This window comes from Calypte anna, chromosome 1 (genome assembly GCF_003957555.1).
Source record: "Calypte anna isolate BGI_N300 chromosome 1, bCalAnn1_v1.p, whole genome shotgun sequence".
Classification (NCBI taxonomy): Eukaryota; Metazoa; Chordata; class Aves; order Apodiformes; family Trochilidae; genus Calypte; species Calypte anna.
Window position 1 is genome coordinate 181,931,686 of NC_044244.1, and position 17,372 is coordinate 181,949,057.

At 41.9% G+C, this 17,372-nt stretch overlaps 1 protein-coding gene across 1 annotated transcript; it reads left to right on the top strand.

Annotated features, from left to right (window-relative positions):
• Positions 1–388: 388 nt before the first annotated feature.
• POGLUT3 (protein O-glucosyltransferase 3) lies at positions 389–16,110 on the top strand. The gene is made up of 8 exons (XM_030454321.1): positions 389–593; positions 8,539–8,736; positions 10,152–10,438; positions 10,838–11,054; positions 12,228–12,424; positions 13,378–13,572; positions 14,570–14,674; positions 15,485–16,110. Exons 1-8 carry the CDS (start codon positions 389–391, stop codon positions 15,608–15,610), a joined length of 1,530 nt encoding a protein of 509 aa, XP_030310181.1. The 3' UTR covers positions 15,611–16,110.
• The last annotated feature ends 1,262 nt before the right edge of the window (positions 16,111–17,372 follow it).

Here is a 17,372-nt window from a genome sequence, read left to right on the forward strand (position 1 = left end):
GGGTCACTTGGCGGCACAGCCGGGTGGCCGCGGGCCCTTCCGCGGCGGGAGCTGCCGCAGCCCCAGTCTGCCGGGCTCGGTCCCCGCCTCCGTTAGAGCCAGAGGCAAACGCGTTTTGCAGGGGGACGTTCTCGCTGCTCGACCTCCCTGGACCCCCGGGAGGGACGGCTCCCACCCCGCGCCCCGCGGCTCGTTCCGGGGGGAAAACGGGGGAAGCCAGCGCTGGTCTCGGACGCACAGGGCCCGCCCGGCCCTTCCCGCGCCTCCCGCGGGGCGGTGAGCGGGCCCGGGGCCGCGCAGGCCCGGAGGAGGCCCCGGCCCCCTGCTCGCAGCGGGCGCGGTCAGCGGTGCTCGGCGGGGCTCAGCGGCGGGGCTCAGCGGCGGGGTCATGGGGAGCCGGGGGCCGCTGCTGCCGCTGCTGCCGCTGCTGGTGGGCTCCGCGCTGCCGCTGCTGGGGGCGGCGGACCCCGTTAGTGCGGAGCGGAGCCTGGCGTGGGGCCCCGGGCTGGAGGCGGAGCTCGTACTGCCCGTGCGGTACTTCTACATCCAGGCGGTCAGCGCGGCCGGACGCAACTTCTCCCGCTCCCCGCCAGGTACCGTGCGTGTGCCCCTGGGCGGGCAGGGGCGCAGGAGGCTAATCCTGCCCGGGGCTGCCGTTTCCCCTGAGGAGCTGCCCATCTCTTCCCTCTTCTTTTTTTGCTCCTTTCCCCATCCCCTTTCTTCCCCCTTCCCAGCCCTTGCTGTGCCGGGGCCGGTCCCATATCGCTCGGGTCAGGCAGGCGCAGTGGTGAGCGGAGCCCATGGACAGACCCCCTGCTTTCTCTTGGTACAGCTGAGTGCCTCCTTCTGTAGGGCTCTGCGTTTCACACGTAGCCTTCTCTCAACAGAATGTGGTTTACAATAAGAAACCAGCAGTCTCAGAATGAGCGGTAGATGTGGTTTATCTTGATTTCAGTAAAGCATTTGACACAGTCTCTCACAGCATCCTTGTAGATAAGTTGACCAAGTATGGGTTTGGTGATCAGGTAGTGAGGTGGATCAGGAACTGGTTGAAAGGAAGGAGTCAGAGAGTTGTAGTCAATGGGGCAGAATCTGGTTGGAGGTGTGTGACTAGTGGAGTCCCTCAGGGGTCGGTACTGGGACCGGTGTTGTTCAATATCTTCATCAACGACTTGGATGAGGGTATAGAGTGTACCCTCAGCAAGTTTGCTGATGACACTAAGCTGGGAGGAGTGGCTGACACACCGGAAGGCCGTGCTGCCATTCAGAGAGACTTAGACAGGCTAGAGAGTTGGGCAGAGAGAAACATGATGAAGTTCAACAAGGGGAAGTGTAGGGTTTTGCATTTGGGGAAGAACAACACGATGTCCCAGTATAGGTTGGGGGCTGACCTGCTGGAGAGCAGTGTAGGTGAAAGAGACCTGGGGGTCCTGGTAGACAAGAGGATGACCATGAGCCAGCAATGTGCCCTTGTGGCCAAGAAGGCCAATGGCATCCTGGGGTGCATTAGGAAGGGTGTGGTTAGTAGGTCAAGAGAGGTTCTCCTCCCCCTCTATTCTGCATTGGTGAGGCCGCACCTGGAGTATTGTGTCCAGTTCTGGGCCCCTCAGTTCAAGAAGGACAGGGAAGTGCTTGAAAGAGTCCAGCGCAGAGCTACGAAGATGATTAAGGGAGTGGAACATCTCCCTTATGAGGAAAGGCTGAGGGAGCTGGGTCTCTTTAGTTTGGAGAAAAGGAGACTGAGGGGTGACCTCATCAATGTTTTCAAATATGTAAGGAGCGAGTGTCAGGGAGATGGAGTTAGGCTTTTCTCAGTGATTACCAGTGATAGGACAAGGGGTAATGGGTGTAAATTGGAGCATAGGAGGTTCAAGTTGAATATTCGAAAAAATTTTTTTACTGTAAGGGTGACAGAGCCCTGGAACAGGCTGCCCAGGGAGGTTGTGGAGTCTCCTTCACTGGAGACATTCAAAACCCGCTTGGACACGTTCCTGCGCGATGTACTCTAGGTGGCCCTGCTCTGGCAGGGGGGGTTGGACTAGATGATCTTTCGAGGTCCCTTCCAACCCCTAGGATTCTATGATTCTATGATTCTATGATTCTATGAACTACTGCTCCTGGAGCTGGCGGGTGTACAGAATCCCAGCCCCCTGCTCGGAAGTGCTAATGTAATTATCTTTAATGCTACACACACAGTTGGTTAAAGTTTCTGTCTCGGTGAGCATGACATTCTGGGCTCCGCTATCTTGCTGCTGCTCCGTTAAGAAGGAGTAATTACCATCTCTTGTTTAATCAGCACAAGTACAAGCCATGTGTCCCATGACATTTCCTCAGGGTGGGGAGCTGGGTTTTGTTCTCGCAGTCCAGCAGTACGCAGCCAGTCAGCTGCCTTCTGCTTCAGCTTAATTCCACGCACTCGTTCTGTATTTATAGTTTTATTTTGGAATAAAAATAACTTCTATATCACAGATTTCATAATGAAGATAAGCTGCCCAGTGTAAGTCTTGCGTTGCTTATTTATATAAGGGTAGAGCTTATTATCGTAGAATCACAGAATGGCTGAGGTTGGAAGAGATCCTCTACTCCAACCTCCTGCTGTGGGCATGGACTCCTCTCATCTAGTCAAGGTTGCCCAAAGCCTCCTCCAGTCTGCCTCTGGACACCTCTAGGGAGGGGACATCCACAAGTTCTCTGGGTAACCTGTTCCAGAGTCCCACCACCCTCATACTGAAAACTTCCTAATATCCAGTCTAAGCCTGTTCTCAGTTTAAAACCCTTTCCCCTTGTCCTGTTGCTGAACTCTCTTATGAAAAGTCCCTCTCCAGCCTTCCTGTAGGTTCCCTTCAGGTACTGGGAAGCCACTATAAAGTCCCTCTGGTGTCTTATCTTCAGGCTGAACAATCCCAGCTCCCTCAGCCCCTCCTCATAGCAGAGGTGCTCCAGTCAGTCCTTCCAGTCTCCAGTTGGACATCAAGCCGTTATCACAACTCTCTGAGTGCAACCTTCTAGCCAGCTCCTTATCCACCAAGTGGTCCACCCATTGTATCCGTATCCCTCCATCTTAGAGACAAGGATGTCATGTGGGACAGTGTCAAACACCTTGGACAAGTCCAGAAAGATGATGTCAGTTGCTCTTTCCATATCTACCAGAGCTGTAGCTCTTGTCATAGAAGGCCACCAAATTTGTCAGGGATGGTTTGCCCTTAGTGAAGCCTTGATGGCTGTCACCAATCACCTTGTTGTTTTTCATGTGCCTTAGGAAGATGTACTCCATGATTTTATGTGGCACGGAAGTGAGACTGACTGATCTGTAGTTCCATGGGTTTTCTTTGCTCTCTTTTTTTAAGAACGGAGGTTATGTTTCCCCTTCTCCAATCTGTGGGAACTTCTCCAGATTCATGACTTCTCAAATATATGATGGTACCAGTTCCTTCAGGAGCTGTGGATGTATCTCATCAGGCTCCATGGGCTTGTGCACTTTCAGGTTCTCTAGAACTTTCAGGTTTCTAGACCTGATCTTCACTTACTCTGGGTGGTTCTTTACTCTCCTGGACCCAGTCATTGCCCTCCATGACTGGGGTGGTGTGGCTCAAGTGGTTACCAGTGAAGTCTGGTTATTTTGCTCTGTATTATTTACCATTCATTTAGATGGTGCCAAGAGGATATATACCAAATACACATAGGCTCTTTATGTCCTGCAGTTAGAAGGCTGCTGCTTGTGGAATTATGGAATAGACATACATTGTACAGTGCATGTCTTCAGTCTGACAGAACCCTGAATACTTCAGGTCTGGATTTTCCCCAGCTGCAGCTGTAACTTGGTGCTGGATGGCAGCACAGTTTTGTAATGGCACTGAAGGATGCAACTGCATGCTCTCTGCCCATGCATCAGAGGCTGGTGTGAGCCTCACAGGGAGAACCTTGGGTTCAAACAACAGGTTGCTAAAGGTAAAGAGGTGTGAAGCTCAGGTGGATTCATGCTAGTTTAAACCCTGCAAGATAAAGTGATTGGATGTAGGTACCAAGAACCTAGTTTTGACCTTGGTGTGTTTATGTATGGATGTGTTTATATTAACAAATGTAGTGTCTTTGGGAATGTTTCCAGGTCCTGATGCCATCTGGCATGGAGTGATCTCCATTCATTCTGTAGTCTCCAAACCAAGGCAGTGTGTCTGTACTGTCCACAGGGAAGAGCTCCTGGCTCAGCCAGTGCTAACTGCTGAGCCATGCCAAGAGTTATTTAGGAGACTGCCAAGTATCTTTTAACAACATCGTGGTGCAGTTGATCATATTCCAGTGCATGAGCACTGCTTAATGTATTGACATGGCCTATAAATTTCAGTACTTCAATTATTTAAAATATTTAAGTTATATTTGTAAAATGTTAGAAAGTGTTACAATTAATAGTATTTCCTAAGGCACTGCTGTCCAGGATAAATGAAATATATCTCACAGTATCTCTGCTGGGATAACTAACTGAATCCACATTATTGCCTCCACTGCATGAACACGAATACTGCAATCAGAGCAGGAGAGCTTCAGTTAAGACTTCATTTGTAAAACTTGTCCCAGTCTATTAATAAATTATGTTTTGTATGGAATTTTTAGGATTTGAGTCAAGCAGCTCAGTACTTACTAGTATCCAATATGAAACATTTATAGGATAATTGGTAGATTTTTCAATCAAGATGAGTTTTCTGAGTGTCAAGTCTAATCACCAGAATTACTGTGCACCACTGCACATCACACAGTAGCTTCAGCCTACAGCCTGTAACTCTTTGACCTTATTTTTTTGTTTCCCACAAAGTGTAGGCTTTTGTGGTGGTGACACTCAACTTCCTACCATGATCTATATTTCTTTGTTCCTTCATATAGGCTCTCACATCTGTTTCTCTTACTGTATATACTGCTCACAGGTGTCCATTCTGTCAAGTGCTAAGTAAACCCATTTTCTTCAGCTGTCTCTTTGTTGACTGTCCTACCAATTTCCATCTGTGAAAATAATGAGTAATTACCTCATGACTTGCTCAGGATTCAAAGGCTTCTTCATTCAAATAATACTGTCATGTCATGTGGAGAGGATGCTTGGCTTACGTTGGCTGCTTTTAAGCAAATAGGTGGTTGTGACCAGCAGTAACATTTAGAGGCACAGATGGCCATTGCTTTCTGAGAGTTATTTATGGAGTCCATTGCCAGCTTCAAAAGGAGAGGATACACTCCTGCACTAAGACCACGATCAGTGTTTAGTTGAATGAGGAACAAAAATTGTCACCATTGAAGAAATAGCTCTTTCTTCTTATTTGGACTATAGCTCCACACTGTCCTCATGCAGAAGACCACTCATGAGGAAACCATCTTCCTGATGTGTTCTTCTCAGGCCTTACAAAAATTTTACCACAGTCTTAATGTGTTTGTGCTGGCACTATGTTTTCAGTCTTCTAAAGTTTCTTTACTCTGGTAGAATGAAAAGCAGATACTCCAGTCATAAAAATATGGCTCACTCAAGAGGAAATGAATAAACTGCTGTAACAACTGTCAGACCTGGGTGTGTTATGCTCGTTTAATAAAACTGTTCCAAAGTCTTAACCACAGGGCCGAAGCATTTGCATTGTCATCCTAGCAAGCTCATTAATCTTCTTTGTAATCAAAATCCAAGAGAAGTCTCATTCCATCAGAATCAATGTGTTTATTTCTGAAGAATAAATCCTTCCCTGTTGCCTTCTCAGCTGTCTCATATTCAAGGCTTTCCCCTCCCACCTCGTGAATGGTCTATCCTACCAGCAGGAAATAAAAAGAAAGATGTCAGGAGCCCTGTAGGGATGAACAAGGAGCTTTGAACTAAACACAGACAGAAGAAGGAACTGTACAAGAGGTAGAACCAGGGGCAGGTTAGCCAGGAGCAATATAGAGATGCTGTTTGATGAAACAGGGATGGGGTTAAGAAAGCCAAAGCTCATCTGGAGTTGAATCTGGAGAGGGATATGAAGGGCAAGAAGAAAGGATTCTACAAGTACATCAACAGCAAAAGGAGTCTAGGGAAGATGTGAGCCTACTGCTGGATGGACCAGGGCACTTGGTGTTTTGGGTTGATGTGGTGCTGTTTTTCTGGTAGCTGGGGAGGGGTCGGAGGGTGGCTCCTGTGAGAAGCTGCTGAAAGCTCCCCTGGCTCCAAAAATCCAGCCCCACCTGTGGCTAATTTTGAGCCCATTCATGACAATGGATGCTATTCAAGAAAGGGAAACAAGCAACTGTAAGCAGAGGAGAGAAGGAGAGAGCAATGCTGGAACCAAGGTCAGTGAGAAATGAGGGGGGAGAAGGTGCCAGAGCAGAGGTTCCCCTACATCCTGTGGTGAGATGACAGGCTGTCCTCTTACAGTCCATGGAGGAGCATGGTGGAGCAGCCTGTGAAGGATCATGGTGGAACAAATGTGGACCTGCAGCCTGTGGAGAAAAATGATGGAGCAGATGTGGATCTGCAGCCATGGAGGACCCCATGCCAGGGGAGGTGACCATTCTGAAGCAGTGGTGACTCTGCGGGCAGCCCAGGCTGGAGCAGTTCCTGAGGGACTGCACCTGTGGGAGGGACTCACGGCAGAGGGGGTCATGAAGGACTCTCTCCTGTGGGAGGGATCCTGCATTGGAGTAGGGGGAAACTGAGGAATCCTTCTCCCAGAGGAAGAAGTGGCAGAAAACACTCTATGAAGGACACACCATAAACCCCACTCCCTGACCCCTGTGCTGCTGAGGGGGAGGAGGTAGAAAGATCAGGAAAAAGGAATTTGGGCCCAGGAAGAAGGGAAAGGTGGGGTAAGGTATTTAAGCTCTGGTTTTGTTTTCTTTTAGCCCTGTTTTGATTTGCTTAATGATAAATTAAATTGATTTTTTTCCCTAAGTTGAGTCTGTTTTGCCTGTGACCATAACTGGTGACTGAAACCCTCCTAGACCTTGTCTTGACCCACAAAGTTTTAGGTGGATTTCCTCTTCACCATCCTGAAATGGGGGAGGGTCAGTCAGCAGTCATGTGTCCTTTGTTATTGGCCAGGCCTGACACAAAAGGTTAAGGAACTAAAATGCCTTCTTTGCTTTAGTCTTTACTGGTAAGACCAACCTTCATGAAACCCAGGTGCCTGAGACCAAGGGGAAGGTCTGGCACAAGGAACACCCACCCTTGGTGGAGGAGGATTGGGTTAGGGAACACTCTGCGGTGCCTGTGGTGTGCTGAGGGAGTTGGCAGCTGTCCCTGCAGGGCCACTGGTGGTCATCTTTGAAAGGTTACAACAAACAGGAAAGGATCCTGAAAACTGGCAAGGACAGTCACATGAAATTCAATCTGAACACAACAAAAAGGTGCTTAGTTTTAGAGGGATCCAGTCTGACAGCAATAGCTGGAAGAATCTGAGTTGCCCAGGGTGACTGTTCCCATTGTGAAGAGGCATGGCAACTATTGTCAGGAAATACACATCTGATGAAATCATAAGGATTCTGCCTTATTAAATCTGGAGACTTGCACTGAAATTGTGTTGACTCCTATGTCAAGATGCAGTGCTTTATGGAAGATGTGATTGATTGTTAAATCACTTTTGTTCCTATATACTATATTGGTTTATTTTCACTGACTTACATTCATGGATGTAAAGCATATTTAGATATGGATTGTGTAGACAAAACTTCAATATCTTGGTCTTTTAGTGCTGTTGGAACACATTCAGACTTTAGCAACATTTTATTTAGATTTTTCCAGTTCATTTCTTTCTGAATACTACTTTGTGGTAACATTAATTATATTTGTTTCGTTTGCAATTGTTAGACTATAACATTTTGTGAATAATTCTCTGTTTTGAAGAGGGGATGACCACTTGTGACAGAAATAAGGGAATATGACAGGCTTATGTTTATTCATATTCATGTTGTCCACAAATATTCCATAACCAGTTAAAAAATTACAGTGTGTTAATGGTGGTAATCTTTCAGCAGAGCTCAGACAGATATCCAGGTAACATCTCTATTACTATTCTTTTATCCCTGCTTTTCGGTAGCTGGGACTTTAAATTTGCAAGACAATTCAGCTGCAGCCCAAAGGTGAACAATTTCTATCTGGCTCCTGCATGCTGCAACTGCCTTTCCACAAGCTGGCAAGTATTCTTCTCTCCTGTTATTTTAACTTGTTTTCCTATCTCTCTTACCCTAGAGGAAATTTTTGTTCTTCAGAGCACTAACTAAATAATAAACCTAATCTTTGCTTCAAAAGAACCTTTTTTTTTTAGCCTTTTATTCTATGTTGTAATCATTGTTTAACTTTCTATCTCCATCTAAAGGATTTCCCTTTATTAGGGGTGTGATGATTGAAAAAATCTGGTAGGGTGATCTTCCATCACTGGAAATCCATTTTGCCAACTTGCTATGCTAAAAAAATTTCCAGTGCAAAGTTTAATTAAATTCTATGGAAATAATCAAGTAGAGTTTGCTGTCACCTTTATTTTATATAGTGATTTTAATAGCTTAAAGTGCTTTTATCTGGTTTTATTTTCCTCTTTTCAGGAAAAACACAGTTTAAAGTGGTAATTACAGCACTTTCTCCTAAAGAAGTCACCAGAATTTACACCCCTCGCCCTTTGGATAGAAATGATGGCACCTTTCTTATGCGTTATCGGATGTATGGAAGTGTCAGAAAAGGGTTAAAAATTGAGATACTTTATGGGAACCAGCATGTAGCTCAATCTCCTTATATTTTGAAAGGTAAGGCTATTTTTTTTCCATTTATGTAATATATGATGGTAGCTACAGAGATGTTATGAACTAGTTTACTGCCAGAGGAAGAGGTGTGAAATAAGACTTTTTGTTTTCCCTTGTTTGTGTATCCTCCTCAGAAACATTCTCCTTATACTGAGAAGTAAGCAGTGACAATCTCTGTACATTGCCAATTACAGGACTTGGATGCATAAGCTTGTAGATTGTGGCCCCTGAGGCTAAAGTGATGTGATGTGTCTGGACATCTCCTCTTCCCTCTTGCATAAGGATCTTTGCAGATTTGATTGGTAATAAGAGAGCAATGCTTGTATTTTTTTAAAGTTTTCAAGGGGCCATTCAATTAACCATTGTGTTGGTTTCGTCTAAAATAGAAATTACCACCTTCAAAAACAAGGAGCTTGTGTTGTTCCCAACACTTTATAATTCAGATGTCTATGATTTCTAAAAATTGTGATCCTTCATAGCAACAAAGACAGTACTTCTTTAACCTGGCAATATTTAACTTTCTTTCAAGTAGTCCAGTTTAATTCAGTGTATGTCTATACTGGAACAACTATTTAAAAGCAAGGAAAACAAGGCAAATTATTTTCTCATTCCAGATCTACTTCTTTGACTTCCTCCTCTTGCTCTCAAATGGACAGCTGTTTAGCAGAGAAAAAGAAATTACAAAGCTACTTCTCTGGAGAGTCGTTTCAGTTCACTTCTACTTCTAACCAGAATTTGGTTATGTTTTTTTAAAATTAAATAATCTAAACGAAAACTTAAACTTCAAACTGAAAGAAAACTGTCCTGAATCTTCCAACTAGGAGCATGCCTTCTTTTTGCTGGTGCCTTTTTGCCAGCACCTATGAAACTATGACTAAGGACAGAACCTGTTTTGATTAGAAGTCAATGAAATAAAGGCTTTTTCTCTTTTCTTACACCCTGTGAGGCTCTTACTTATTCATAACCTTTCTGCTACCAAGGGGCAGAAAGAACAGTTGACTATACATCAAGGAAAACACCTTGTGCCAGAGGTAAAGACTACTGTATGGAAGTTCTGAATTAGGCTAACATTGAAGCTCTAATAGCTGAGCTTTGGTAATTATGGACAGTTAGAATCATTCTGATTCTAACCACTCTGTGTGGTCTGCAGATAGCACAATAATGAAGCATCATTTTGCTGATAAATTTTAACATGATAACCAAAAAATGTAGTCATTTTTGAAAAGAGAAGAATTCTGCTGTTTTCTCAGCTACACTGCTAATCCCCAGACATGCCATAGGGAGGATGATTTCCCAGAAAAATGTTAGAAAACATTAAAAAAAAAAAAAGTCAAATGCATTTATATGCTTGAGTATTGGGGAAATTACCGTTGATGTAGAATCACAAATATAGACTCTCAATGCTTTGTTTTCTGCAGGACCAGTTTATCATGAATATTGTGACTGTCCTGAAGAAGACCCTGAGACCTGGCAGAACATTATGTCTTGTCCATCCCAAGAGCCTCAGATTACAAAGGACTTCATGTCTTTTCCCACCATTGACCTTCAGCGAATGCTTAAGGAAATCCCAGCAAAATTCAGCCAGACAAGAGGTGCTGTTGTCCATTACACTATTCTCAATAATCACATCTACCGTCGTTCCTTAGGGAAGTATACAGACTTCAAAATGTTCTCTGATGAAATGTTCCTGTCCCTGGCAAGAAAGGTAACAGTTTCCATCCTTTAAGACTATTAAGGCATGTTCTAGTAGGGCAATGCTGCTTTTATTATCTTCAGATTCATATTTCCTGAAGATCTGACTTGATGTTTTTCCATCAAGATGATAGCCTGTCTTTAAGGACCAAGCTGTAACTGATGTGTGGGATTTGAGCTTGGCAGCACTGAAATTGCTAGGAAAGCTACAGGGACTAAGGCCTGGTTCTGTTCACCCTTTTTTCTCTCTTCCAGGGCAGAAACTTGAAATTCACACCTTAAGCTCAGCTAATTCTGCATTATCTTGGAGTCGTATTGATTCTGTATGATATAAGAAAATTGGGGGATACACATAAAAGTGAGGAACAGTTTCTGCCTTGGGGTTATTATCCTTTCTTGGGTGTATGTTTAGGTTCATCTTCCTGATGTGGAGTTTTATCTGAATGTTGGAGACTGGCCAGTGGAATATCGGAAGGCTAACGATACACCTGGTCCCATACCTGTCATTTCATGGTGTGGCTCTGTGGATTCAAGAGATATTGTCCTTCCAACGTATGATGTAACCCACTCAACTCTTGAAACTCTACGTGGTGTCACAAATGATCTCCTTTCTATTCAAGGAAATACAGGTAAATTAGAAATCATGATTTTCAAAAGAGAATTTGTAAATTCCATCGAGGCAGCAAGTTGCATTCAATTAACACATTGAATTCAGTTTACAAGTGGCTTAGGAGGCCTCTTAACACATGAAGTTAGTCTGCACGGCTAAACAGGTGTTTAATAGGCATTTAGAGCCAAAATTTAAGAAGTAGTGAATTTTAACTTAAAGTTATCCAGGAAATAGCTACTGTGACTTGCCAAAAAACAAGTAAATATAATTAAACTGCCCTTCTAAGTGAAGGACTTGAATGTGCTTCTTCCAATCATATAGTAATCCCTTTCCTGACCTTGATGTGGCCCAGTGTTCTGTTAACATAATAATGAATTTGAATCCTGAAAGAAGTGAACTGGTACCATCTTGCAACCTCCACCTCCTTAAAATAAGAAAATGATGTCTATATAAAGAAATACCTCATAGTGAGATTTTATGAGTTGTTTTTCTAGGTTTAAAGAGTCAGTTTTACTGACAAGTAATCAGTTTGAGTCATCAGTTTGAAGCACTCCATTGATTTAGCACAGCTGCTTTTCCAAATAGGACACAATAAAAGCCTATTCCACTTTAGTAGATCCTTTAAGGAAATTTCCAGCAGGATGAGGAAGGGAGTATTTAATGTTTTTTTAAAGCAGGCAGTAAGCAAAGATTTTCAGGCTCTTGCTAAGTATCTTAGAGACCCTTTTTTTTCTCCTTTTTAAGTCAGCATTAAGTGAGTCCTCAAAGACCTAAGTAAATGCCACAATAGTGGAATTTACTAAAGAAGTGTTGGTTATTGTGGTAGGCTTTATGGATGTGGATGGAGAATTACTTTTATTATTGTTATTTTGCTTGCATAATTTCATTATAATACTGTGTGTGGCTTTCAAGACATTTCAAGTTAATTAAAGATAGAATTGTTGAGTGGAAAAGCAGTTCTCTGATTTTATAAGTGGTTCAGTTTCTCATCCCAAAATTCACCTGGGAGTTTAAACCCTATGATTAATGAGTGATTATGAATTCACTACAAGAAATCATGCCTGGTTTTCCACGTGTCTGAGTGTAATGCCACTGTCATAGCAAGTTCCTTGTTTGCACTAAACATGTCATTTTATAAACATATAAATGTTTTATTACTGTTTGCTTTTTTCTTATTGCACAATGATCGTAGGCCCATCCTGGGAAAACAAAACTGAACAAGCTTTATTTAGAGGTCGAGACAGCCGAGAAGAACGTCTCCATCTTGTCAAGTTATCCAAGGAAAATCCAGAACTACTAGATGCTGGAATAACAGGATATTTCTTCTTCAGAGAAAAAGAAAAAGAACTGGGAAAGGCTCAGCTGATGGGCTTCTTCGACTTCTTTAAGGTGGCAAGCTAATTGCAGTCTTGGGTTAATTTTGCTGTCACGTTCATATCAACTGAAAAGACTTGTTCTAATTCCATTCAGTAAACAAAACAACTGCTACACTGGGAACACTGGTGGGTGTGGGGTGGGTAGACCACCTGTAATCAAAATCATAGTGTGACACTTTGAAGAAAAGACACTGTAGTTCTATTCATGTAGTCTAATAGAGTTCTTGGAGTTTTGTTTTTGTTTTAACAGATTGATAAATTTTATTTCTCAGCATCAGGGTTTCCTTTATTTGGGGCAAATATGGAATCAGTGGACACAACTTATGTCCTTTTAAAGTATAATATGAATGTCAGAAAGAGTCCTTTGAGTAACAAGTTAGAAAAAGAGAGAGGTTCCACTGCAACTGAGGTCTAAAATGTAAACAGGACAGAGTCCTATATAAAGCCATTATAGTATATGTCATCTGAAGTTCTGTTCCAGAGATTGATATATTATAAAAGCTGTAACAGCCAAGAGCATTTGCCAGAGCAGTACATTCATGATGACTTTTAGTATGTTTAAGATTATTTTATATTTTAGCAATAATAACACAAATAATACATTTCAGATTATTCTACACAAGAACTTAATGTTAAGTCAGAATAAATTTACTCTTTTTTGAATTTAAGTATAGATTAGTTTTCTTTCTACCTCTTGCTCTGTCCCAGGATACTGTAATAGAATACCCATCAGGCAGTTCATGTGACACAAAGGTTCTTTACTGTTAATCTTGGGTTGAAAGCAAATCCTTTTTCCATTATATTATCTCAAACACCATGAAACTATACTTAATTGACACTAGAGCAGGTTTGAAGATGAGAATTAATAAGAACAATCATGCCTTGCCAATGAAAATGATTTTTTATAAGTGTTCCTAATCTGATTCACAAGTTTTCACCAGTTTTTTCTCTGTCTTCATATTGTAGTACAAATACCAAGTGAATGTAGATGGGACTGTAGCAGCTTACAGGTTTCCATACCTCTTGCTGGGTGACAGCCTTGTATTGAAGCAAGATTCCAAGTACTATGAACACTTTTATATTGGATTAAAACCATGGAAACATTATGTTCCAGTTAAGAGAAACTTGGGGGACTTGTTAGAGAAAATAAAATGGGCTAAGGTAAGTTCCATTACTAATGCAAGTTCAAAGTGATAAACAAACATGTAAAAAATTTATCTTAATACTCTCTTTTTTTGGTATTTCTACATACATAATTTGCATGATCTCTACTGAGATCCTGGGATATAGGAAGTACATTTTGTTGTTTATAGGAGATGGGAAGGCCTTAATTCAAGTAACCATCTCTATTCAGGAAAATAGTAAAGAATTCCTCTTAGGTATGTGCAGAAGCATTTCATGAGTCAGAGCCTTAGTATACTGACTAATGCAGGTAATTTTCAAAGAAATGCCCAGAATCCTGGGTGCTACTTAGTTAATTCCATTGTGGTTTTTTAGGTCCTGACTAGACGAGAAGTCACTGTATGTTCTCTTTGAATGTATGAAAAATCCCTGCTCTGTAACATGCTCAGAATTAGAAGCTGGGATTCTGTAACTAAAGACATTTGTACTTCAAGTTCAGCTGTTAGGTTAAAAAACATAGGAAAAGTCTTTGGTCTGAGAGTACTGTAGCTCTTATTGAAGAATCAGATGAGGTTACTAAAGGCTATGAAATAGAAACCTAAAAAACTTGATAGAACTACATAAATTCAAGCAGAGGTGTTTTTAAAAGGAAGACATTGAATTACATTGCATGGGAGAGGACAACAGCTGTAGCTTTATCTTCTGAAAAACTAAGTATGTGTGGGAGATGCTAGAACTGATTTTAAAGAGGCTTTCTGGTTTGGACAAAACAATAGAGCTGTAATCAGCTGAGTTTTAGAGCTGTACAATTATCCATGAATGTAGTAATTTTTAGCCCCAAGGTAGCAGTTGTGACTGTAAAAGAAATCCTATATTTTACCAAAAATCTGCAATTTAAAGCTTGCCTTCGCAGTCTACCAGGAATTGCACATAAAGTTGCAGGTTTAAATAGCCTGTTTAATAAAACTTTTTATGCCAGGCAGGCTTTCAGTAATTTGCTGATTGCTCTATTATTTTCTTTGTCTCAATTTTCCAGGAAAATGATGAAGCAGCAAGAAAAATTGCTAAAGAAGGACAATTAATGGCAAGAGAATTACTTCAGCCTCATAGGTTTTACTGCTACTATTATAAAGTGCTCCAGGTTAGTACAAAAGATAATTTTATTACTTTCCCCCAACTGCAACTGCTACTGGTGCTACAGATTTCATATTTAGTCCTTACTTATGTCAACTGATGAACTTCTGTTCAAATCATTCATAGCTTAGTGTTAAGAGCTTTGTTAAAACTTGCTTTTTTCCTTTTTTTTGTTCCCCATCCCCACAGCCAGATCTGTTTTCAGTGTCTCTTGGTATGTTGTTTCTAATACATGTAGGACAAAATCTGAACACAACTTTCTTCCTTGTTCCCATCATCCCCTCATGAGCTACTCTGCAGTATTATGAAATAGTGAATACATGGGAAAAAAACTCCAGAAGTATGGCTAGTAGAGTGGTAAGGGCTGAAATAGGTCAAATAGTCATTGCTTCCCTAAGAGATGCAAATCTCTAGTGAAAGAAGTTTCCGTCCTCTGAGAGTACTAATCTCTTTTTCCTGTTTTGCTGTGCAGAGTTAGAGCTCAGCTTTAGCAGCCACAAGTTGACATATAGTTTGGAACTGTTCAGTGTACAAAAATGACAGCACTATCAGCACAGAGTGGTTAGAGGCACAAATAATGACAGTGTTGAAATTACAATTAATAATAGGACTGGGGGAAACATTAAAGGAGGTTTTCAGAGGCAATGTAGCCTTTTAGTAGGTGTGTTATAAAGACACCTTGCAAATAGGTTGTAAACAATGACATAAGGAGCCCGGATAAAGGCAAGCTTGTGAGTGGAAGGAAGGAGGAAAACTCTGTTTCATGAATTATATGTTGGTGCTTATAGCATACTTAAATGTTGTTTACATATTTCAGAAATATGCCAAACGCCAAGCCAGCAAACCTGAAATACGGGATGGAATGGAACTTGTACCTCAGGCTGATGACAGAGACTCAGTGTGCAGCTGCCACAGGAAAAAGCCTTTAAGGGAAGATCTCTAACTGTACCGGATGGAGAAAATCACCCACTTATGCAAGAATTTAAATAGGAATTAAGCTGTGAAATCTAAGATACTAATGCACTAGCAAACATTCTTAGTTATATATTTTTCTTGTATTTACATATCCTTTTTCATACTGACTCTGCTCTACAGTGTTAGTTCCCACAATTTTGTCTCCATGACCACTACCAGACAGATACTGAGCCTGTAATTGGGAGTGTCTAGGGGATTTGTTTGATGTCCTACATCATCAGAAAGAAGAGTGCAGTGCTGCTCGTGTTCCAGCTGGGACTTAGTTACCAAAGTTTTATGAGGAACCAGTCAGCCACAAAAGATCTTCAGTGAGTCAGTGCAAGTTATTCTACAGGAGCATTTGCAACACACTTAAACAGTGTTACCACTTCTTCATAAAGTTTACCTCAGTGTTAGATTTTTTTCTCATATACAAAACAGTTTTCTAACTAGACAAAGGAAATTCGTATTTGAGATTTAAAGATATCAAAGGTGGTGTTGCTTTAAAATCATTCTGTAGTCTATAACAGAATAAAGAACACAATTTAATAATTTAATATTTAATAGTTATCAATTTGAGAGGAAAATGGAGAGAAGGGGGAAGAGCTTAGAGTAATTTTATAAGCACCATTGCTGGTAATCACCAAAATTAAATATTGGTTTGAAGTTGACTATGTAGTTGACATTCACAGTGCTTTGAGTGCCAAGGCACCACTCTGAAGACCTGTTCCCTGGCAGTGAATATGTCTGTGAATGTAGGCACAAATCCAAAGGAGAACTTACAAACTTCAAGTCAGGCCAGGTAAAATACTGGTGTCTTAGTTCAACAGAACAGTCTGCAGTATTCAAGGCTATTAAAGTTTTCACACATCTGAACTCTGTTTGTAGCCTTTTAGGCTGCCAATATTTAACATCTCTCTGGAGCTAAAGGTGCCACCATTTTTTTTAAACTTGTGTTAAGAGACCATACTAAGCAATTGGGAAGCCAGTTGTTCTCCTTTGTTTGATTTAAAGCCATTTCTCCAGACAGTACCTTACCTCCAGACTGGAGAAGAGGTCTTCAGGTCTTGCACTGAGGTTGGACAGCCAGGAAGCTCACAATACAAAATTCACTGGCCCTGAAGGAGCTGGTCATGTCATTGCAATAAAGTGTGCTTTAAGGTAAGGCTGAGGAAAAATCCTGGATGTGGCTCCCAGTGCCTTTGCTGATTTTTACTCTAGTTTGTCTAGTTCAAAATGAATAAACAGTCTTGGAAAGAAAGACCAGTACTCACAAACACTCACTTCTGTCCTCTGCATTTTCATCTTGGCTAATATAACCTGCCTGAGCAGCTTCTTACTCAGCCACACTCAGATACTGTCTTTCATGGATACCAGATTCTCCCTATGCAAAAAGGAATGGAAAACAAGACTGTGGACCCATCTAATTGGTTAGGTGCCCAAAGTTTAGTGCTCTATACTTCATGCAGTCTTCACTCTTGGTTCTACGCTGCAAGTTACTCTTGTAAAATACATAAAACAGAATTTCTGTGCTAGAACAGGAAGAAAGAACTTCAGGTTTTGAAAGGCATTAATGCAACTGTCCACCAGTCACTGTTGCATTATACCAGTTAAGAAAAAGCCTGGAACATGTTGCTCTGCCCATCATCCTCTTTGTTCTGGTTCTAGCTTACCAAGCTGCTCTCCATCATTTACCAACAGCCCTGGCTCACTGGGGAGGTCCCAGATGATTGGAAGTTGGGAATGTCACA